Raw genomic sequence first — 25,407 nt, forward strand, 5'->3', positions numbered from 1 at the left:
TATTAATGTAGTGATATTTGTTATTTAAAAATTGCTTTCAGAGAGTAAGAGCAGATGGCTTTAAAAAATGGTATGATGATCAGGAATGACTGTCATTCAGTAAACACAACTTGATGCTGGACTTTGATGCAGTTTCCAAACGTGTTTCCTATTTTATGGCCTAATAAGCTGTAAAGAAAAAGATCTGGCATCATCTTTTTGAGGCTGATAAAGATTAGGTTAACTGTAGTAGATCTGTGATATATCCAAGCCATTTCAATGACAACATCTATGTTACAATGTTCTCCTTCATCCCCCTAGCACAGTGTTGAGAGGCATTTATTGTTATTCTGTTGGAGAGTGGTAATTAAGGTATACGATTTCAGAAACAATGTATTTATGTAGTAATCCAAGTGTGTCTTTACAGTCCCGTGTGGGCTGTTCCATGAAAAGGTGTAACGGAGTCATGTCATGATTTTTTGATTGGAAGAATAAGGTACTCAAACCTTGCGAATAAGAACGATACCAAAAGCATTTGAATTTATGTTCAGTTTAAAAGTTCCTGTATTAGTTGATTTATTTTGTAAACGAAATAATTAAGAAAAAAAAATGTACTTGATTTTATCTTTTTCGGGCATTAGTAAATTTGACAGTAAGATATTTTAAAATGTGTGGTTTGTTTTGCACTGTCTTTTTGCTGAACATATTTAAAGCGACCTTTAAATGTAAATAAATAAATACATTGCGTGGGCGCAGCCCATTTTTTGTGATCGCTTCTTGTTCAGAAATACATTTGGTTGAGTGCACAGAAGTGGTTTTTCTCGAAGTAAAGCCATATGATTTCTAGAATTCAACTTTGTGCAAAACATATTTCACTGCAAAAGTTTTTACGTGACTTTAAAGAGGTTTCCAAGTTCTTTCAGGATCAAGAACAATGAAAGTGTAGAACTGTATTCTTGATTTGCGTGAGTAATAGTTCTAACTTGGATTATAGAAGTGTTTTTTCGGGGCAGTGAGTGGACAGTGCAGTTTCTTATTTTATCAGGGGAGTAGTCTGCATTCTTTGGAGTCTTTGGCTCAAATTTATGAAGGGCCTAGTGCCAACTATTGCCACATTCGTGTCATTTTTGTGACACGAATGTGGCGATAGTGTGGCAAAAATGCTGTACCATATTTACAAAGTGCCGCAATGCTTTCATGGTGCCACTTTGTAACCCCTTGAGCCACATTAAGCCTGCCAAGGCATAGTGTATGCAAGGGAGGCGTCTGGCCGAGAATGGGCCTGCAAAAATGGCACAGTGGAATCTAAGAGGTTCCACTGCACCATTTTTAGCGGCATTTTTAACACCTGCACAGCACAGGCATTAAAAGGCGGCACACCATTATTTATAATGGGCCTCTGTGTACTTTGCAGGATTAGCGCCAACATTTTTGGCACTAATCCTGCAAAATACAATAGCGTCAAAAATAACGAACCTATTGTCTTTAACCTGAGCCAGGGAGCCTGTCAAATACAGCACAAACATGGTTGCATTAGGGGGGCGCTAAGTGGTGCAAGAAAGGTGGCGCTGCATGTAATGCAGTACCACTTTTTTTTTATTTGGGCCTTTATGTCCTCTGCAACCATCTGTGTACCATGGCCGTTTCTCCTGCTGTTACTCTGAGGGTGGTCGTAAAAGTAAGAAGTGCTCTCTACTTGTAGGTTTGCGGTATGTGTATATGTGTGATATTGTATATCTCAAACCTAGATGAAAGGCAATGTACAAAAGACCTATGACCCAGTGAAACTTGAAAAATGCAAACTCATAAAAGTCACACCATAACTGTACTACGTAAAGTATAGGTCATTAGTTGTCCAAAGTTAGTCCTGGTTTCACTTCCATCACCCACCAAATATGTTGGTGTTAATGGGTTCTGAAAATGTGCTTGTGAGGGGACAAGGATACGTTTCACCTGTATCTTAAGATATTTTGTGACATTGCAGATGAAGCTGCTACCACTACGGCAAAAGAAAGCCCACGTGATGGAGATCCAGCTCAACGGTGGCTCTGTGGCCGACAAGGTAGACTGGGCGCATGAGAAGCTGGAAAAGCAGGTCAACATCCACACTGTCTTCAGCCAGGATGAGATGATAGACGTGATTGGCGTCACAAAAGGCCATGGCTTTAAAGGTACCCATACTCATTGTTTTAAAGAAAATGAATTTAAAAGATTGTACAATTTATGAAACATTGTTGGAGTGTAGAGAAAATTTATATGAAGAAACATGGCTCGGCAATTCTGCTCACGTGCTTCGAGTCAAGCCGCAGGTCCATAACCACATGTCCACATCACAAAAAGTCTATAAGATTTAAGCCAAACTTTCACTAACACTGGCTGGAACTATCATCAGATAGTGCAAGGATTCAATGGTACTGGGGTCTGAAGAACATTCTCACAATGCATAGCTTGGTTGCTGCACACCAGTGGACTGTGGTGGGGTGGAAAGGAGAGCTCAGATCACTTGAGTGCCTGGTGAGCTCTTTTAATCCTCTAAGTTATGGAACACTTTTGACTCACTGTATATTTGTTTACATCTTTTTAAGTTAATTGAAACATAATGCTGTGTTTTTAACATTGACAACAAATGTCAGTACGAGGGCAATTTAAGAAATGGGGAACCCTGCTAATAGTACTGTGAGGCAAGTATTAAATAATTCTTATGATCATACGCACATTGAGCGACCCACTTCAGCGCTTCTAAAATCAGGGCTCAAGCAGGAGCGGCACATTTCACTGAAGAACATGCTTTTTAATGCATCCATTCCAAACAAAATCCAAGAGTAATGCCCTTGTGTAAACTTAGGCCCATATTTAATGAGAGCCGAGCGCCGTCTAACGATACATTGGCGTCATTTTGTTTTTACGCTAATGTGGCGTTAGATGGCCAAAAACGCCACGCCAGTTTTTCAAAGTAGTGCAATCCTTACACCACATTATGCTGCACATTCCAGCGATAGGAGGGCTGAAAAAATGGAGCAAAGAAATATAGGAGATAGCAGGCGTTAAACGGAGGCCCACATTGGTTTCAGTGGGCCTGCGGGTGCTTTGCAGGATTATCGTCAAAAATCCTGCAAAGCACCAAACTAGCTTAAAGATTTTTGATACATGTTCCCTATCTACAGCCTTGATGTGCTGTATATTAATTACCAAACACACATGGTGACGTTAGGGGAAGCCAAGGGGCGCATGAAAAGTGCTCCAGCACTAGGTGCAGCACCACTTTTCATAAATCTGCCCCTTAGAATCACATCAAATAGAAAATGGGCATCACCTGTCAGCCATTATATTTAATGGTTGATACAGGAACATATATTGTTGCCAGTAAGCGGACACAAAAATCCTGAAAATGTGGAAGGATGAGTATTTCTTTGTTCAGCTCCCACCACAGCCAACTCGTGGGCAGCAGACAATTCATCAACACCTGGACATGTTGGTGTTCTACCACAATATTGAGTGCAGGATACCGACATGCAAAAATATCGACTCCAGGATGTCGACTGCCACAATATCATCAAGGTAATTATACATGGGTGTGAGTACGTATAGATATGTTTCTTACCTTTACCACCGTGTACCCTAGGTAAATGTGGATTCAAGAATAGTAAATCTATGATTACTATATACCCAAACAATATAGTAGAAATCACTCTCAATATTCTTGCAGGAGGATATTTTGGCATGAGGGATTGTGACATAAAACCATTTTTTTGCAAAATTGGTACAAAAAGCCCCTACTCCACCATTGTGCTTCACAGGGCAGAAATGTATTTATCTATCAGACCTAGGTACTCTTTGCAGCTCCTGAAATATAGCAATGCATGTGAGCCTATTGTCGCTCATCAAAGAGGGTGATGACACCTATGAGCCCAGATCTGGTAGATTTGTTTTTATCTTTATTCATTTATAAAGCTTTACCTTGAACTCAGGCGAGTGAGAAGCTGTACCCAGTTAAATTCATGTTAATGTGAAGCTTCAAATATTCATGAGCAATCTGGTCATGAGAAGTAAATTCCACTTTTAAGCTGACAAGAAGTGGATTCCGAAAAAAGAGAAACACATCACAGGACCTGGGTATCCTACAAAACCCCAATGTCCTACAAATCAAATCTGTCAGGGGAATATTTTAGGAAGTCAATTCCTGTTTGGGGAAAAGATCAACGTTTCAAAACGTACCTGAATAGAAACCTTGTATGCTGAAAGTGGATGTTAATTAGCATAGAATCCCACAACTTCTCTCAACTGCAGGGTGCTCCTGGTTAGAAAACCTTGTATGGATGGACTTAGGTTTATCAAGGTGGTGTTACTCTTAGGTATATCAAGGTGCTGGTACTCATAGATATATCAGAGGGCTGCTACTCCTAGGTATAAAGGTGCTGGTACTCTTGGGTATATCAGAGGGCTATTACTCTTAGGTATATCAAGGTGCTGGTACCCTAAGAGATAGCAAGGTGCAGGTAGCTTTAGGTATACCACAGTGCTGCTACTCTTAGATATATCAATGTGCCTGTACGCTTAGGTATACACCATGCTGCTACTCTTAGGTATGTCAAGGTGCTGGTACTCATAGGCATATCAGAGGGCTGCTACTGTTAGGTTTATCAAGGGGATAGTACTCTTAGGTATACCACAGTGCTGCTTCTCTTGAGCATATCAAGGTGCTGGTATTCTTAAGTATATCAAGGTGCTGTTGCTGTTTGGTATTTTAAGGTGCTGTGACTCTTAAGTATATAAAGGTGTTGGTATTTGTATACAACTTCATCGTATATCAAGGTACTGGTACTTGCAGGTACTTGCAGGTATTTCAAGGTGTTGGCACTCTTAAGTGTATCAAGTTGCTGCTACTCTTAGGTATATCAAGGTCCTGCTACTCTTAGGTGTATGAAGGTGTTGGCACTCAGGTATCACAGCTCTGAACCTCTTAGGTATATCAATGTGCTGGTACTTGTAGGTGTTTCAAGGTGTTGTTACTCTTAGGTATCACAGTGCTGCTGCTCGTAGGCATATCAAGGTGCTGGTACTCCTAGGTATATCAAGGTACTCTTCGGTATATCAAGGTGCTGGTACTCCTATGTATATCAAGGTACTCTTCGGTATATCAAGGTGCTGGTACTCTTAGGTACACTATTTATCTTAGATATATCAAGGTGCCTGTAATGTTAGGTATATCAAGGGTCTGATACTCTTAGGTATATCGAGGTGCTGGTACTGTTAGGTACACTATTTATCTTAGGTATATCAAGGTGCCTGTAATGTTAGGTATATCAAGGGTCTGATACTGTTAGGTATATCAATGTGCTGGTACTGTTAAGTATATCAAGGGTCTGGTACTCTTAGGTATATCAAGGTGCTGGTACTGTTAAGTATATCAAGGGTCTGGTACTTTTAGGTATATCAAGGTGCTGGTACTGTTAGGTATATCAAGGGTCTGGTACTCTTAGGTATATCGAGGTGCTGGTACTGTTAGGTATATCAAGGGTCTGGTACTCTTAGGTATATCGAGGTGCTGGTACTGTTAGGTATATCAAGGGTCTGGTATTTTTAGGTATATCAAGGTGCTGGTACTGTTAGGTATATCAAGGGTCTGATACTCTTAGGTATATCGAGGTGCTGGTACTGTTAGGTATCTCAAAGGTCTGGTACTGTTATGTATATCAAGGAGCTGACACTCTTCGGTTTATCTAGGAGCTGGTACATTTAGGTATTTCAAGGTACTGCTGGTCGTAGGTATGTTGAAGTGCTGCCACACTTGTAGGTCCCAAGGTGCTGGTGCACTTTCTTAACTTGGATCCGCTCCTCTTGCTCATCAAAGGAGCCCCTTTTCAACTGATGCAGATAAGTTGTTCTAAAAAGTAATCAGTGAAAGTCTAGGAGTAACAGTGCTACGAGAAGTATCAAAATACAAGGCGAGGATAAAAATGTCACCAATTTGACTAACGTTCAGCATCTGCAGCTTAATGCGCCCTTGGTCCAAAGCCAGATTTCAGACAGAATACTAATGTCCCTCGACAAATCAGTCATCCCACACTGCAGAATCCCGTTAAAGGAAACTAATATTCAGTGAATCATAGTGTGGTCATGTTGACAGACTGTGATGCCTATGTGAGCATGCTGTTTGCTTTTTCAATATTGAGGGGCATACATATAAGCCCCTGGCACCACCTTGTCCCACATTTGCATCATTTTTGTTACGCAAATATGGGTTAAGGTGGCATTTCCCATGCGCCATATTTACTAAGTGGCACAATGCTTGCATTGCGCCACTTTGTAAACCCTTGTGCCACATTATGCCTACGCCAGACATAATGTATGCAAGGGAAGCGTTCCAGTACTGGGAGGCCTGAAAAAATGGTGCATGGAAATTTAAAAGATTTCAATGTGTCATATTAGCGTCATTATTAACGCCTGCCTAGGACAAGCATTATGATGACGCTCCCATTGTTTCCAATGGGCCTCTCTGTACTTTGCTGCATTATCCCCCATAATTTATGGTGCTAATCCAGCAAAGCGCCACATAAGATTCATAAATTATGACACTGATGTGGACATGACTGCCATAGTGTGCCGTATGGTAAGTATTGTGCACTCATGGTGTCGTTAGGGGGACGCATTGGGGCGGAAGAAAAGTGACGCATCATAAATAATGGACCACTTTTCCATAAATATGCCCCTTAGAATAGGAAGCAAGTAGTTCTCCTAAGGCAAAGAGCAAAGGAGGAAGGGGTACATGACAGCATTACCTCTCAATAGCCACACAAACTTGTTACAACTATATGTACAAGAACATCACAGAGGCACCTCTGCAGCTAAGGACCAGGAATGTAGTCAGTCTAAGGTAAAAGCCATCTAACCAATAAGACATATAGAACTCTGGATGCTTCTCTAATTTCGATTGGGAGTAAGTGTGTTGGCTTCAGCCAGCTCATGTTTTCTTCTGTTGCAGGGGTCACCTCCCGCTGGCACACCAAGAAACTCCCCCGGAAGACACATAAAGGCCTGCGGAAAGTTGCCTGCATTGGAGCTTGGCATCCTGCCCGAGTGTCCTATACCATGGCCCGAGCTGGTCAGAAGGGCCTTCACCATCGTACTGAACTGAACAAGAAGGTACAGGACAAACCGCTTCTCCAGCAGATGTAGACCACGTGTAGGAATAAGTAGGCAGATACAATACTAATTCAAGGATCAGCAGATGCTTAGAGAATGGAGGATACCTGGTTGTGTACAGTACACGAGTCACTAAGCCAGCAAACATGTAGAGTCCAGGAGCTTCTGAGTCAGCAGATGCCACAGCCTAAGGACCACTGAGTCAGCAGATGTTTAGAATCTAATGGGCATATTTTAGAGCCCCTAGCATCTCCTTGCACCACATTGCGTAGTTTTGTTTTTATGCTAATGTGGCCCAACGAGACCAAAATCACCACACCATATTTACAAAGTGGCGCAGGCATAATGTATGCAAAGGGGGCATTCTCCCGTTAAGGGGGACGAAAAAAAGTCGCAAAGAAATCTAAGAGATTTTTTTGCCTCATTTTTTTGGGCACTTTTAACACCTGCCCAGAGCAGGCATTAAAAGGAGGCACACCATTGAATACAATAGGCCTTAATGGGCTTTGCGAGATTAGCGTCAAAATTTGTTACGCTAATCCTGTAAAGCTCCAGACTAGCATAAAAAATTCTGACGCTAGTCCCCTAACTTCCGCCATGGTGCGCCGTATTTTAAATATGGCACACACATGGTGGCGTTTGGGGGGGTGCTAAGGGGGAAAGAAAACTTTTCTTAAATATGCCCCTAAGAACTATTGGTCAGCTGATACGTAAAGCACAGAAGCTCCAAGCAGGTAAATACAGAAATTTCAAGGGCTACTGTGTCATAATATGTAAAGGCACATGTACTACTCAATCAGCAAAATGTAAGAGTCCGCGGCCCACTGAGCCAGCAGAAGTTTAAAATCAAGATTAAAATCCCAGATCCACATGCAGTCAGCTGCTATTTGTAATCAAAGGACCATTGAGTCAGAAGATATCTTTAGTGCAAGAGCCATTAAGTCAGCACATGTTTCGAGTCCAACCTCAACTCTCAGGATATGTGTAGAGTCCAAGGGCCATATGTACGAAAGCTTTTTCCCATAGACACAGAATGGGTAAAATCCTTTCGTACACCTGGCCCCAAATGTCACTAAGTAGGATAATGTATGATTTCCATGAGTCACTGAGTCAGCTGCTGTTCAGTGGCCATTAGGGTAGCAAATGTCTACAGAGAGTTGTAGCTAAGTCAAGAGATGTGGACAACTCCAGGCATAGATGTAATTTAGGGGTTGCCAGGGGTGGCAGTTGTGACCCCTGGCTTGCCCTTTGCGACCCCTGGCACTGCCTTTGCGACTCCTGGCCTCAGAGGTGGCACATTCAGTGCCAGGGGCACAGTATTATTTACTATTAGAGTAATACACTGGAGTGCAATAAGCTGCAATATGCCCTTCCATGGCAGCTTAGGTAAGCAAAAAATGGTTTTAAATGTATGTTTTGTGCATGCTTGCTGGTGAGAGTGTGTTTATGTGAGAGAGTGTATGTAAGTGTGAATTTATGTGCATGTGTAAGTATGTGTGTGTGAGTGAAAGTGGAGGTCAAAGGGTGTGTGATGTTACTTCCGCCATGGCCACAGAACTGCTCGATATGCACCGCAACCGTGCCACCCAGTCACCAAACACAAAAATCACAGATGTCACTCCACAGCAGAAGTGCACAGCACAAGGGTCACTAAGGGAAATATGTGTAAGGAAGTAAAGTAATGAAGTTAGCAGATGTGGACACATTCACTTAGTCAAATGATGTCTTCTTAGAGTAGTCCCTATGTCAGAGACTATGTACAGCACAGGTGTCACTCGATCTGCAGGCTCGTGCAGGAAGTCATTGATTCAGCAGGCACACAAAGCACAAGGGCCACTGAAGGAGCAATTGTGCAGAGTCCAAGGACCATTGAATCTTTCCACCAATAAACATGCATGACAAACATATTACTTGATCGGGAGAGATCTACAGTGCGCGTGCCCCACAGTCGGCAGTTTTGCAAAACACAAGCGCCCCACTACCCTCAGATTTATCCGGCATAAGCATCGACTGACGAGCAGATGTACATGTGTTTTGGAAGACGTGCATAGCACTAGAGATCACCAATAGCAGGTGAGTTCTAAGTGCAAACCAACTTTTTTTTTAAAAAGGCACAAAAATAAGTTGCCCAATTTCACACAAGTTGGCATTGCCCGTGCATGACCAAACTGACCAGAACAGCTGCTGTGGCCAGGGCCACAAGCAGAGACGGAATGGCCATCCTGCCACTCTGGTATTTTCCCAGTAGGCTGCTGGATAGGAGGGGGCTTTCAGAACTGGCGGGACTGGTGAGACCCAATCGTGATAGCCCCATACTCTATTCCACTGAGTTCAACATTTTTGCAAGCACTAGTCACAAGAGAGCATGCACTGCACTAAACATGGCTGCCGTCACAGGGGCCACACAGATTTCATCATAAGGGCCTGGCACCTATCCACAACAATTGTGTGTTGGGACCTGGCAAGATAATTTGGGCAGACTGAAAAAATGGTAATACGGATTTCCACCACTAAAATCTTTAAGAGGGCAAGTGAAGTGACCAAGGGGCAGTGGTAAAGGCTTTAATTAGTAGAAACTTTTTTGAACTCTAAAACAGGAATCAGACTGGGGAGAAGGTGGGGTTGGAAGTTCTCAGCAGACAGAATTATGTAAAAAAAAAGTAAACATAGCACTTCAAGGCTAGAGTGAGGGGAAAGCAACAAAAGTGGACAAGAGAGAACCGGGAAAGGTGGAAAACAGATCTGAGAGAAAGGATAAACATGAAAATAAAGAGTATGGAAAAAGGAGATACAAAGGAGAATCGTTACATAAAGCCTGATTATGAGGCTGGCAGTTCAAGGATCATCAGCCTTGTGGTAATGGTCAAAACGCCGAAACTGTGGTGGTTCGACCGCCACATTAAAACCCTGGCAGGTGGACCCACCAGGAGACCGCCATCCCCGCCAGGACCATCATTCCCCACAGGCTGACGGCGGGCTGAGTTGTACTCAGCTAGGGCAGCCCTGAACTCAGTGCCACTTTGCTGATTACAACTCAGCTTTCCACCAGCCTTTCCATGGTGGCGATCCAATCATGGAAAGGCTTGCGGCAAGCCAGTGCTGGGGGCCCCCCTGCCCAGCACCATCTGAATGCACACTGTCTGCACTGTAGGAGGGCCAAGGCCAGTATTGTAGCACTGTTTCTGCTGGTCAGTCAGGCCGTAATGCGTAATACAATATTCCCACTGGTCAGCCAAGCAGGGACATGTAATACACTTGGGGGGGGGGGGGCATCACCACCGGGAAGACAGTGGTGTCCTCCTCACAGCTTTGACGATCCGCTTTTAGGACCGTCAAAGTTGTAATGAGGCCCACAGTCTTGAACAAGGGTGGTTGCAAGGAAACTGCTAGCTGGCAATTGTTTGCTATTACGGCTACAGGCACAAATGTTGTGACCAAGTGAGACCGATTGAGTCACGCTAATTAAAGGGCAAAATGAAAAAGATTTATTGGAAAAACTCTCAACAATTTCATTCCTAAATGATAAATTAAAAGCAAAAGAAACAAAAAAGAATAACAGTTGCTTTTTTTTAAACTAAAAATAAAAGTGGAACTGTTCCCTCACCATAAAAACCTTGTGAACCGAGTATGAGTAATATCGCAGTTACTTCGAACTGGATAGCATTGTCTATCTTAGCGTGATTTATTTATTTATGATTTTCACTAAATTTCGAAGCATTCAAGTAAGTGCAGTATGAAATCAAATAAAAAACCAATTACCATTTTCATTATTTCACAAAACTATGACATAATCCATTTAACAGCAAAAGTAACTTAACAGGAGGGAGAGATATACATGAAGAGAGATAGACAGAGATACAGAACAAGAGAGAGAGAGAACAAGCGAGAGAACAAAACACACATAACAGTTAAAGAAGGAAGCTGAGGGAACCTGAGAACAGCCAGTGCTAAAACTGTAAAAAAAAAAAATACGTCTAGGGGCCCAGATTTTTCTTAGGAGTTGCCCCTGGCACTACCAAATGCCAGGGGTTGACGGTTGCCAAAGTTGTCTAGGCTTCATTCCGTCTCGAGTGTGCTTTTCCAATAGCATTTATTTGAACTTTTACTTTTCTGTTTTATGTTCTCTTTCAGTCTTGCTTTCTCCATTTGTCACTGTTTTCCTATCTTTGTCTCTTTTGCTCTTGGTCAAAATCTGATGATAAAAAATACATTCCTGTCCCTACAAATGTGTGCTCCCACCCACCACAGGCAACCACCTACACAACTTAGCACAGGCAGCAGTAGGGAGGCGATCATTAGGTGATGGGGTACCTGGGGATGGAATAAAAAAAAGATATACAGAGGAAGATGCCAAAGCAGCCGTTTGAGGAGGAAGGGGAAAGAAGGTGATGGTAGGCAGGGGAGATTGGCAACATACGGGGTCTATATCCAAGTGGTTAAAGAGAGGCAGTGTCCAAATTTCAACATGATTCAGGGTCCATGAGAGGGATGACTGAGGTACAGTGATTCCCACTTGTCAAAATTAAACCTCAAGAGCCTGATTTACAAAACTAAATTTACAATTTTGTGTGAGTTTCTGATCTTTTGCAATTCACAAAGAAGTTTTATGAGTAGTATCTCGACGACTACATAGTCTCTGCACTCGTGATGGAGACTCCGCACATAAAAACATAGGTGTAAAGATACAGCTCGTAAAACTGCTTTGTGACTTGCAAAAAATCGTAAACTTACTCAAAAGTATTTTTACCTTTATGATTCGGGCCCCAAGTAATTTGTCCTCAGACAATGTGAGCTAATAGGAACAAAAGGTCAATCATTTAGCCCTCAAGCACTTTAGTTTGAATATATTCAAGTAGGATCCTTTTTCCAGAAATGGATGGATTAAGTGGTCTTCCTCAGCACCAGGGGACATCATTCCACACTGGTACTCCATAATGGGACAAAGAAGAGATGGAAGCCAAACTCTTTTTGAACTAAAGAACCTGTAACCGGGACTGAGGTCTGCTATTTATCCATCTACAGCCAGAGGAGTTTGTCTGATTGCTCCAAAGGGAGGAGTGCCTTTCTTTATGTGAAGACTGACTGATTTTCTTCATAGTAGTGCATGTCAGAGTCATCATTTCAGTTGGTGAGGTTCATCATCATCATCACTTTATTTTGGTAAAAAATATACCATAAAAGTGCAATACAAATCAATCAAGAAAATAGAAATAAGAATAAAAGTAGTAAAATTTAAAATAGTTCCCTAAAATCAACAAGTTTAAAACAGCAAAATGCAATGTCTAAAAATTGCCATAAATATAAGAATATAAAAAGGACATACAGTGTCGACTGGATAATAACTAGAATATGCTGCTAGCCATACCTTGTGTTTCACGACTATGGTCTGCTATGCCTACTACTAATATCTATTACTAAATTTTATTATTATTATTATTTTTTTTAAATCCCAAGTCTAAAATGCCAGATAGATTCAAAAATGTTTGCCAAAGAGCACGCCATTTGTACAGAAGGATCTGACTTAAGTACTCTCAGAGCAGATAAGCAGTTCCTAAAACCCATTCGTTTGCATAGGGGGATGATCCAAAAGGCCCTCTGTTTACGATATGCGGGGCATTGAAAGAGGACATGGGTCACAGATTCTTCGATCTCGTAGCCCATCGGACATAACTTGGACCTGTTGTTTGAATCGGACCATTTGTAGGTTAGGGTGCGCAGAGGAAGAGACCCTATTCTAAATCTAATATACAAAGCGCGTACAAATGGAGAGGGTATGACATCCATATAATGCTCGAGCTCATAATGGCATTTAATTTGTAAAAAACTATCAGTCATGGAGGAAGGCGAAACTTCGGCCAAGTGCGAAGTTTGGGCATTAAGCCAAAATGCGTCCTTCAAGATATGTGGCATTTTTAGGGATGGAAGAAGGGTCACTCCAATAGGTCCCCAAACCAAGACGAAAAAAAGACCATTCTACGTAAGCACACCACTTAATTCTTGAAATAGAATTAGTGCCCACCAAATTGGCCACCCCAAGTCTGTATGGGGTAAGAGAGTCGAATCACCATAAGCGAATCCAGTACAGCAATGGCCTTAGGGCGGCAATCTGGTTAATTGGAAGAATATTTGAGTCCATTCGGATAGGCAAGGATGGGGTGCTTGAAGGAACTCTTAGCAACATCTTTAAAAACAAGTTTTCCACCCTTGCCAAATCCTCCAGATTACAGTGGCCCCACAACTCAGCTCCATATAAAGCCCCCCCCTTTCTTGAGATTTGTAGATTTCTAAGGCAGGGGTTGTGGCAAATCTGGGGGATTTGGCTGCAAATCTCACAATACCACCCGCCCTTTGTTTCAAGCACGTTGCTGATTTCTGGAGGTGGGCATACCATTTGTGAGAGTCTTCTAATTGTAGACCTAAATAATCAAAAGTACCCACTCTTTCCAAAATGGCACCCTCTAAATGAATAGGTCTCCTCATCTTGTGCTTTTTATCACCAAACACCATATACTTGGTTATTAGTGGATTGATTTCTAAACCAAGAACTTTGCAGAAATCAATAAACCTCGAAAGCAAATTGGAGAGACCTATAGCTGTTTGAGATAATAGCAAAGTGGTGTCAGCAAATAGAAGACATGGAATCTTTTGCCCTCCCAATTTAGGGGCATCACTAGAGCATTCCAAGAGGTAGGGGATGAATGCATTGATAAATATAAGGAACAGTGTGGGGGCAAGTACACAGCCCTGCCTCACACCATGATTTGTGGGAAACTCTGGGGTTAGTTCACCTTCCGGACCACATCGAATTCTGGCACAATTATCAGTATAAAGATCTCTAATTATATTTAGCATAGAGCACGGAACTCCCACACTACTCATAACTTCCCACAGTTTGTGGCGTGGAACAAGGTCAAAAGCAGATTTCAGGTCTACAAATGCCACAAAAAGGTGACCTAAATCCACGTCAACAATTTTCCATTTTATGGAAATAAAACTAAAGACCTGCTCAATTGTGCTGACCTTGTCTCTAAACCCGGCCTGGATGGCTTAGTACTTGATTATCCGCTAGCCATTTTTTCAGTCTGCGTAGTAGCTGGTAGCAGAATATTTTTTGTAAATTATCTAGGAGGCTTATGGGTCTGTAGTTCCCTGGAAAAACTCTCTCCCCTTTCTTGTATATGGGCACAATAATTGCCTCCTTCCATGAACCAGGATAAGACCTATTGATCAAAGTGGCATTAGAAATCCTATTTACATACGGAGTCCAATTGATCAAGTCCGCTTTATACATGTCGGAAGGAATCCCGTCAGGCCCTGGGGCCTTCCCTGCTTTTTGAGCAATGATGGCCAACTCGGTTTCCTTTAAAGAGAAGGGGGGCAAAGAAGTCGCTGATGATTGTGGTACTGGCGTTTCTCCAGAATTGATGGCGTCACAGTCGAATGGGGAACCATACAGCTCCTTGAAGTAAGACAGCCAAACTTCAGGGTGGCACTCTTGCTTAACTGCTTGATTTTGGTCGCTATGAGCAACCAGAAGCTAGAAGCATTTGGAATCGTGGGCCCTTGCGGCCTCAGCCAGTTCACTCCACAGCCCCTCTTCATGCTCGAGTTTACACACCTTACATATGGAGATATAATTCCGCCTTGCATTAACAATTTCTTCCCTATCTTGTGTTTTTAGCACCATGATCAAGGTACTTTTGGCTTCTCTGCATCTCTTATCAAACCACTTACTTCTTGGGTAAGAAGAAGAGTTAGTTGGGGACCTAGCAGATTTAGAGAACAGGTCCTTAAGAGTGGCAAAGAGACCCGAATGTAGAGACACGACTTCAAGTGGGGTTAGTGTGAAATGATCATCAAAGAGCTGGTGGATAGAAACTAATGCATGCAATTTGTCCCGTAACTTGCTGGATCTCTGAAAGGAATCCCATCTTACCGTACGCCTAATACTGGACAGCTTCAAGATGCCAGTAGATGCGGGAGCAGAGGGAGACACCGCTCCTGCTAGAAAAGTTCTATCATATACAATTTGGAGAGGTGCATGGTCACTAGCATACGGATTTCCCACTTTCACATCTATTATATGATGCCAAACCCTTAGATCAAGGAGAATATAGCCAAAGTGCTGCTATATGACCCCCTAAAAAAAGTTGGTCTAGCAGGGCTGTCAGCTGGAAAACGGCCATTACCAAGACGGAGACCGTGCAGTATCATGAGGTCTATTATCTGCAGAACCCTAGTGCAGGCATTAGATACATTTGCCTGAATTAAGTAAGGAGGAATATTCCATATGTCGTCTTCAGTCTGCATGGCCTCGATAAAAGCAGAGTTGAGCTCGATTGATGCATTAAGGTGCCCCGCTATAATGATACGATATTTTGGGCGGAGGTCTAGAAGTATAGTGTTCAGGAGCTCTATAGTGGCTGACCGTTGGTTAGGAGGACCCGGTCTATTATAAATATTGATACACAGAATAGGAATACCTGAGTTTGGCTGTATAACTATAGCCAGAATGTCGGGAGAATCTACATGTAGCTCCTTTGCTACACCCACCTCAGTCATTTTTACCCAGGTACATAAGCCCCCTGCTGCACTACCTGCTGGAGACGGTGTGGCTTTTTAAAAAAAAGAACAAAACCCCTGTCTGTACATACTATGCGTCACCCATGTTTCCTGAAAAACACAGATGTTAAAATTGTCAATGTATGCCCCCATTCAGTATCGGCTAGTTTACTATTAATACCGGCCACATTCCAAGACAAGAGCTTCGCAGTTGGATCAGCAACGGAACAGTTAAGATCACAAGGTGTGTCATCTAGATGATAATTATTGCCATACTCAGCAGAAGATACAGTTTTAAGATTGTTGGTAAAAACAGTTTGTAAGTTCCATGAAGGTGCAACTCCTAAGCTTAGTGGATTTATAAAAGATGGTGGGGCTGGTAAACCAGAACTGATGGTAGAAATAGGGGGTCTTAGAGGACATAGTCAGTCAATATCTGAAGTAGCCCCCTGAAGATCAAGTTCGCCTGTAATGTGGACATTAGGAGCAGATCCCATATCATTCGTAGTGGCCGGGCCGGGTGTTAATCCATTGGAAGTATAGTGTCCTGCACCGCTGCTTGGTACCAGAATGGCTGTGTTTGGTGGAAGATTCGGCCTCATGTTACCAGCAACGGGATAGCTGTCGCTGAGGAAAATAGCAGTTTTCTTCCTCATATGATTACGCGCTCCCATATGCAATAGGCCCGTTACCAAGTGGGGGTTTGTAAGATTAAGTTTTATAGTGTCCCGATCCCCAGTTGGACCGCTTAAGCGTTTGGCAGATAGAATATCAGCATGGATGATTGAGCCGCAGCCTCTTACATGACGTAACCAGTGCAAGACCTTGTTCATAAGTGAGAATTTGTCTTCCCGTAATTTTATAGGTGAAGAAGGAACGTTGTACATGTAGATATAGTTGTCATTCTTCATGTGTAGGCTCCGGCTAGATGGTAGTATGGTGTCCAGTTTCAGATCTACATAGGGAGGAGAGGGCCTAACGTTTTCTGAGAGAGACTCAGAAGATATACAATAATGGATCCTTTGTTTGGGGCCTGAAGCGTCCTCAGAAATTGAGAAGGGTCCATTTAACAGAGGCCCAGGGGCAGACGGGTGGTCAATTGGCAAAGAAATTGGCTTAGGTTCACGAGAAGGAGATGGATCTTTCTTCTTGAGAAAATGGCGAATTTCTGACAGTAAAGATTTCAGCTCGCCTACTTCGGTCTTTGAGCTAGTCACCATTGCTAATAGGTCTTCGCGAGGGGGGGTCACGTTCAGAGTGCAATGGTGCCAGAAGAGACTGTTGGGGATTGTCCGAACCTTTAGATTCCAACAGAGAGAAACGATTGGAACAAGGAATTCCATGAGAAATCGCGTCTGTTATTAAAACTTCAGAGTTGGAGTTGGAAGCGAGATACGTAGGGGGGCTAGAACTCATAGGGGGACTTTGAGAGACTAGTGCCTGGGGTAAGGCACTAGTAGATTGTAAATCAGTGCTAGTATGAGGTCCAGCAGTTAAAAACGGGATGAGAGTGCCCGATTTCGGCCCTTTCCGTACATTTCTCTCTTTTTTAATCAAAATCAATTCCACTTCTTCAATCAAATTATCAATCTCTTTAGTTATGCAATTTGTGTGGGGTTGCGTAACTTTGGTAGTTTTTAAAATCTTCGGTTTGACAGAGCCCATTTCAGGGCTACCCCTCGCTTTACGCTTCCCCATTGTATGTAAGAATCTCAGGATAGATGCAAAGTAATACTTTTGAAAACACAAAACACAAAAACAAGGAGGACCCAGCACCATACCTTGGGGCCCAGAGGGGGGGCCCAGCCTGGCCTCAGACGATCTCTGATGGGCGCAGACTGCACGCTAAAATAGCATCCGCGTTACTGAGGCCGGGCAGCAGCAGCAAAGAGTCCTGGGGGTTGGAGTCCCCCTCCAGCCCCAGATTCCGGAAGAACTGGAGCGCAGTGCGCGGCACGCTAAAATAGCATCTGCGTTACTGAGGCGGTGGCAGCAGCAGCAGCAAAGAGTCCTGGGGGTTAGAGTCCCCCTCTAGCCCCAGAGTCCGGAAGAACTGGAGCGCGGTGCGCAGCACGCTAAAATAGCGTCCACGTTACTGAGGCCGTGGCAGCAGCAGCAGCAGCAGCAAAGAGTCCTGGGGGTTAGAGTCCCCCTCTAGCCCCAGAGTCCGGAAGAACTGGAGCGCGGTGCGCGGCATGCTAAAATAGCGTCCACGTTACTGAGGCCGTGGCAGCAGCAGCACAGAGTCCTGGGGGTTGGAGTCCCCCTCTAGCCCCAGAGTCCGGAAGAACTGGAGCGCGGTGCGCGGCACGCTAAAATAGCGTCTGCGTTACTGAGGCCGTGGCAGCAGCAGCAAAGAGTCCTGGGGGTTGGAGTCCCCCTCTAGCCCCAGGGTCCGGAAGTTGGTGAGGTTCAGTGACAGTAAGTGCGAGACTCACACTCTCCCTTCTGCCTGCTGCATGCTTGAAATCCTTGAACATAGTTCTTGAGGTCCAGACAGTGCTTAATGTTTCCCTAGAGCAGTACTAGACATAGGTCCTCATTATGACTTTGGCGGTCTTCCTCGAAGATGGCCAAAGCCACGGGTGCCAGAAGACCGCCAGTGCTGGCAGTCTTCTGCCCACCATATTACAAGTACTTCTGGATTTCTGCAACACTTTGGATGGAAATCTAGCAGTAGTCGTGCTGGCGGGTGGAGGCACTGGGGGAGTTCCACCACCGGTCCTGCCCCGCCAGAAGGACACCGCCTGCCGTGTTATGTGCAATAATACGGCGTGGCGGTGTCCTGATGGCAGGGCGCTGCCAGCGGTGGAAGCGCCCCTTCCCTGCTGGACGACCTCCTCCCTGGACCAGGTAAGTAGATCATCTGACAGGGGAGGGGGGTGGGAGGGTGAGGGGTGTTGTGTGTGCGTGTGTGAGTTTGTGTTGTCTGCGTGTGTGCATGAATGTGTGAATGCGTGGTTTTATGCGTGTCTGAATGTAGAAGGGAGTGCGTGTATGCATGTAAGTGCAGATGGGTGTGTGTATGCGTGTGTGGATGGGTGTGGGTGTGTGTGTGCGTTTGGATGGATGTGAGTATTCATGTTTGGATGGGTGTGAGTATGCATGTTTGGATGGGTGTATGCCTGCGTGGTTGAATGTGTGCATGATTGCTGGGGTGAATGCGAGTATGGATGTATTTGAGTGAATGCGTGTATGTAAGTGTAGGTGAATGAGGGTATCCGTGGTGGGTGTCTGTGTGCATGTGCATGTATGCGGGGAGGCAGTCGCTGTACCTGGAGGGGGTGGGGAGCGCTGTACCTGGAGGAGGAGTGGGGGTGGGGGAGGGGGGCGCTGTACTTGGTTGGGGTGGGGAGGGATTGGGCTTGCTGGGGGTGGGGAAGTCATCCACCGGTGACAGGGAAGACATTCCCTGTCACCGGTAGCCTTTCCGCCAGGGTTTTTATGGCGGTGCTACTGCCATGGAAACCCTGGTGGAAAGATGGCTCTTAATATGGTCGGCGGTCTTCTGTGGACCGCCGGGTCGAAGATGCTCAACTGCCCTGGCGGTATGAGTGGAGATATGGCGGGTTGGCAGTGGCCAAGCCGCCACACTCATAATGTGGCGGTCTTCAATGCCAGCCTGTTGGCGGTGTAACCGCCACCTTTACCCTGGTGGTAAGAAGACCTCTAGGGTCATAATGAGGCCCATAGTTTGTATTATTCATTTTTTTATGTGCTTATATTTTGGTGACAAGCTGTTTTCGTTCCATACAGATTCATCGTATTGGCCGTGGAATCCATGTCCAGGATGGGAAGATAGTCAAAAACAATGCAGCCACTAACTTTGACATTACAGACAAGTCCATCACGCCCCTGGTAAGAGACAAGTATAGGGTGAGGGGACCATCAGGATAACCTGTCCCTCGCTGTGAGCTCCTCCCACCCACACATTTACAGGAAGATATGGCACTGCAACACTCAAGCAATTCCGTTTGGTATCAGTTACTATTTTGGATGCAAAGAACATATGATGACTATTGAGAACCGGTATACAAAGCTCTGTAGGACAGACTACAAGGGTTCTATGTCAGAATATCAGTAACCAAAATACTGTGTTACATAAAGTTTTTGGCCTAAATATCATTTACAAAAATATTGCTCCATTGGGTGTAGGTTTACTATTATTAGCTCTAAAAGAGCAATATTTTATATGTAATATTTAGGACCCTATATTTGTATCAGGTGATAATCAGGCCACAATATTCTGGTACCTTACCGGCTAAGATGCATTACTCCAGCCTCTCCTGAATAGCCGGAGTTCACTATGTGCATGTTATTCCCTTACTGTATCAGAAGTATGTGAATCGTAAGCAAGACTGCCTTAGTCACAATTTTTGGCGACCAATATTCTTGATCCTAATCCTCACTCCAAACCTCCCTAAAACGCCTAGAATTTGAGCTCAAACATTTATAAAGTAAAGAAATGTATTAATGTCACAAAATTAACCCAAATAATCCTTAATCTCTACGAAGCTATTTAGAATAAAAACAATGGTTCTCAAATCTGTTTTGCTCTATTGGGTTTATGAGTGCAAGCCAGTTTGATGTTAATTTAAACATTATCTAACTCAGAGGCTTTCAATGATGCTTCCTTTCGAGGCTGAAACCCACACATCTTTGTTTGTATTGAAAGTGAAACGCGCTAGATATCCCTTATATTTCTATTTTAACATGTCAAAATCATATGGGCCCTCATTATGACCTTGGCGGGCGGCTTCAGCTGCCCGCCAAGATCTGACCGCCGGGTGACCGCCAATGCGGCCGCACTCCCGCCGCGGTCATTTTGAGATCCCCGCTGGGCTGGCGGGCGGAAACCTGGTTTCCGCCCGCCGACCCAGCGGGGATCTCGGCAGCAACACAGGAGCCGGCTCCAAATGGAGCCGGCGGTGATGCGGCCGTGCGACGGGTGCAGTTGCACCTGTCGCGCTTTTCACTGTCTGCTATGCAGACAGTGAAAAGCTGAATGGGGCCCTGTCAGGGGGCCCCACCACTGCCCATGCCAGTGGCAGGGCAGTGCAGGGGCCCCCAGGGGCCCCGCGACTCCCTGTTTCGCCAGCCTTTTCCTGGCGGTTGAAACCGCCAGCAAAAGGCTGGCGGTCGGGGACTCGTAATCCCCTGGGCAGCGCTACAAGCAGCGCTGCCCTGGCGGATTATCACTGCCGGGGCAAATGTGGCAGGAAACCGCCGGCCCCGGCGGTGCGACCGCAGCGCTTCCGCCACGGTCAAAATACACAAGATTGCACCGCCAGCCTGTTGGCGGTGCAATCGCCAAAACAGCCCTGGCGGTCTTTGACCGCCAGGGTTGTAATGACCCCAATAATGTCCTGTGGCACTCTTGTTGACAACTTTTAAATTGTGCCTTTTCAGTACATCACCCACAGTAAAAAAGGTGACAATGTGGAAATGTTGGGTCAAAAGAGGGGTAGGTTCCTACTCCCTATTAACAAGTATAGGACATGCACCAGGAAAAAGGCACACTCATTTGCCTTGTTTAATTCCAGACACAGGAATAAGGCATGCAAGGCTAAAAGTTAATATGCTGAGAAATTGTTTTACAAACTTTTAAAGTTATTTGTTTCATAGGATCTGTCTATAAATGATATAGTAGGATCAGAATGTAGAGAGAGTCCCATCTGTCACAAAGCCCCCCTTGAAATATAACTAGAGGCCATGCACGTTTCCAGTTGAAGCCCTGCCTTTTGGGCCGGCTCAAGCTGCATTCACAATGACCACCCCTTTTTCAAACTATTCCCCCCACCACACCAGATGACACCACTTTGGGTGAGTCAACCCCGATATATTGATGATATTTCTGAAGGAGCAAATGCTCCACAGCTAAGGTAAGACTTTGGGCCTGATTTAGATGGCGGCGGAGGGAATAATTTGTCACAAACGCGACGGATATCCAGTTTGCTATATTATGATCCTCATAGGATAGAATGGGATCCTAATACTGCGGACGGGATATCAGTCACGTTCGTGACGGAGTATTCCCTCCGTCGACATCTAAGTCAGGCCCTATGTCTCAAGAAACACTACACAACCCAACTCTACAAAGTTATGTTAAAGAGGAGCCATTGGCTAGACCCAGACCCAAGGACTATTGGTTCTGGGGTTTCCTCAGAGGATAGGCCCATTTCTCCACTGTCACTGTTAGAGCAGAAGACTAAAGGAGGAACTACTGATGACTAAAGTGTAATAGACAAGGACGCTTCAATGTGAGATCCTTCTTTAATCCCTACCTGCAAGAAGCATATTATATAGTTCTGAACTAGTTCTTAACAAAGCACGCCCAGCACAGGACCTATTCTGACATCTATTGACTCAACTCACCTTGTATAAAATCACATTATTTCATGCAAACAAACTTCCATAATAACCAAGGGTGTAGCTTCAGGGGGCTGTTTGGGGTGTTTGGGGTGTTGCATCCTCCTAATAAATGTATTATGTATTATTTAGTAAATAGTGGGGTGCAGGAGCCTTCATTTGGGTATGTGACGGTCTCTGTTGGATTTTACCTGGGATTTTTAAATACTCACTCAGTACACACTCTTCAGTTTTGAAGGTCTTAGAACATGGGCATTTTACTAAATACTGTGGCCCGTATTTATACTTTTTTTAGCGCCGCATTTGCGCCGCTTTTTGATGCAAAACGGCGCAGACTTACAAAATACAATGGTATTTTGCAAGTTTGCGCCGTTTTTGCGTCAAAAAACGACGCAAATGCGGCGCAAAAAAAGTATAAATACGGGCCTGTGTTTTAAGTACCCCGTCACAATCCACACTGCTTTCCCTTTCCATTTACCCTTAATCCCCCCTCATGTGCTGCTTCTAATATAATTAACATTAAATACCAGCATGACTGTTGGAAAATCTGAAGCTCAACACCCCATTCTTGCTGACCAAGCTAGGCCCCTGAAAATCACTAGCTGACAACACTTCTTCAAGCTCGTGTCTTTCATGTTCAGCATCACTGTTTAATCTATAAGTAGAAACGAGCCCCAAAGGGGTACTGGTAAGTACAAAATAGCTCAATAGAAAACCAGGAATAGATTGTCCACGGGTGTAGGGTCCATGGAATATTCACACTATATAGTGATGCAGCCTCCCAGCCAAAGCAGTATCAGAGCCTTCCTGGGAATGTCCATACTATTAAATACCTCCCAAGAATCCATGCATTCTTTAACCTGGGGCACACGCTGCTACTAATGCTTTGTTTAAGATCCATGATCCAGCAGTACATTTTGGGGATCTGCACCTGTACATAAGATCCATGACATGGGTTGAGAATTGATTATTGTGCAGATAGTGCACTCTGGTTTGGGGCTCTGTACAGTGGAGGTATGAAAGGTGGCATCATGACATGAAATGATTGTGCTCGGTTGATGTCTTGGCCTCTTGGCTCGAGGGGGCGAGATTTAGACTGGTGGTGTCTAAGGCTACTTATCACTTTTTCTGTGATGTAATTTAATGGACCCTTGTGTATTAGACATAAAAACTCAGGATTCACTGAACGTACATGTTCCTTGTTGGTTTGCTTGCACTCGCCCTAAAATTGAAACAAGCCCTCATATCACCCTCAAACAGGTCAGTTGACCTGAAAGTTAGGCAACAGTGAATCAAGATGTACCCAACTGCTTTTTAGAAATGCAAATGACAAATCTAATGTTCTATTTACAAGTGGGCCAGATAATTTCGCCTCCTGTGCAAACCTCTGTTTGTTAAGAAGCTGGATAATGTGAGTTGGGGGATTTACTACACTTCCATTACTGGGTGTGATAAGGTCTGCATCCACCTAATTTGTAATATGCACTGGGGAAAGCAACTCAGTAAAGATCCGGACCAGTGGATTTTGGTGTTGTAGAAATCACAAAATCTGAATGTTATGACCCATTTTGAAGGGCAAGCTTGTAATATGCAATATTTATTGCAAATTTAACAAGCATTTACAATGTAATGGGTCTCGCGTTTGCTTGAGTTAGAGCTATTAGCATTGTAAATTCCCAACTGGACTTTTTTTGACACATAAATTGAAAATGAAAAGTAAAACCGTTGCCATAAGCAAGCAGACTTAAAGCGCCATGGATGCCATGAGCATGAGTGCGAAGGAGAGACACAAAAGGAAAAAGAAGTTTGCTTGCACTAAAATACCTGAAAAAGAGGGAAAACATCCTGATTTTGGTGAGATAAATATCACATCCGCTATGTTATATATAATTCCCAAGTCAGAACTCATTATAGGAGGTATTTTCCATTGCTAACAAAGTTGTAGCAAAGGAAAGGTCCTCCTGTTCCATGTAGGGGAACACGCAGAGTATAAGCAAGTCCATTCCTACAAATTAGATAATTTGACCAAGGTTTGGATGTGTGTGACATCACGATTATGGAAGGACTAAAGCCCATTATTATACTTTTGCTGCAAAACTGCGCAAACGCAGTTTTGCAGCAAAAAGTATTGCATTGGCTTGCCTCATTCCAAAGCGCCAGCCGGGCACCACATTTATGGAACCCCGCAAGCCGGCGCTAAGGGTGGGCTAGCGTTAGGAAAAATAATGTTAGCCTGGTGGGGGTGGCGGTATGGGGGAAGGGGTTTTTGCCTTTAAAAATGACGCTAGGCTGGTTAGAGGCAAAGAAAATCTGTTAGGCAGCCTAGCCTCATTTCCTGATGCAAAACCATCCATACCACATGCCACATGACACCTGTGTTATAAAAGACAGGAGTCATGCCCACCACCCCAAAGGCCAGCACAGGGGACAAGTGTCCCCTGGGCATGGCCACTGCACCCAGTGCCATGCAGGGTGGGCCCATTTCAGGGCCCCAAATGGCACATAAAGATATTTTTAAAAATACTTTTACTTACCCTACTTACCCCGGATGGGGTCGCCCATCCTCTGGTGTCCCTCTGGTGTGGGTGGGGGTGTTCCTGGGGCTGAGGTGGGCACCTGTGGGCCCTTTCTATGGTGTTTGACCATGGAAATGGGTCCACAGGTCCCCTAACGCCTGCTCTGACCCAGGCATTAAATAATGGCGGTAAGCAGGCTTAGCGCCATTATTTAGGCCCGCCTCCCATCTGGAACCAAGTTTGCGCCGAGTTTGTGTAACAAAATTACACAAATTCAGTGCAAACAGAGTATAAATATACCCCTAAATGTTATATAATCAAAATCAATGCCTTGAGGAAGTCCCAATCAGCACGAAATGTGTTGGCTGGCAATTAATTAGTTGACTGGATCTAATTGTGAATGACATTTTGGAACTCTAATAGGAATAAAAACAAATTAAAATTGAAAGAGATCTCAACCTGATGCCTATGTGTGAATGGATTTACGCTGGACAGCAAATTAACTTGAAATGTAATAGATTTCGATTACTGAGTGCAGCTAACATTGAATTGTTTTGAATGTTTGTCTTGAATCGGCAGAGTGGGGATCTACAGTGGCTGGTCCCTTAGTTACTGCACCTGTAGTTAACATTGGGCAAGGATATAGGCTGCGGGCTGAAGAGCACAAGCGCTATTATAACTCATTTGGTGGCACAGCAGCCATCTCTGTGCATTGAAAGCACATGCCTGCACCTTGAGTGTACTTAACGTTTGGTGGATGGTCGCTATCGGTATGTATGGCTGTTCACCAAAATTTTTACATTTGTTATTTTTCAGAAACAAACTGCCAAAGTGGAAG

General features: G+C 44.1%; 2 protein-coding genes across 6 annotated transcripts in view; one reads left to right on the top strand and one right to left on the bottom strand.

Moving 5' to 3' along the window:
* RPL3L (ribosomal protein L3 like) overlaps positions 1-25,407 on the top strand; it is a 111,368-nt gene that overhangs the window by 78,400 nt on the left and 7,561 nt on the right. Inside the window, exons 5-7 of the mRNA XM_069209795.1 lie at positions 1,964-2,150; positions 6,962-7,122; positions 19,441-19,542. Of these exons, the coding sequence (XP_069065896.1) occupies positions 1,964-2,150; positions 6,962-7,122; positions 19,441-19,542 (450 nt within the window). The remainder of the gene's footprint in view (positions 1-1,963; positions 2,151-6,961; positions 7,123-19,440; positions 19,543-25,407) is intronic.
* The window catches only part of LOC138261124 (testis-expressed protein 2-like), a 344,587-nt gene that overhangs the window by 73,299 nt on the left and 245,881 nt on the right, over positions 1-25,407 (bottom strand). The window lies entirely within an intron of this gene.

This window comes from Pleurodeles waltl, chromosome 10 (assembly GCF_031143425.1).
Source record: "Pleurodeles waltl isolate 20211129_DDA chromosome 10, aPleWal1.hap1.20221129, whole genome shotgun sequence".
NCBI classification, from domain to species: Eukaryota; Metazoa; Chordata; class Amphibia; order Caudata; family Salamandridae; genus Pleurodeles; species Pleurodeles waltl.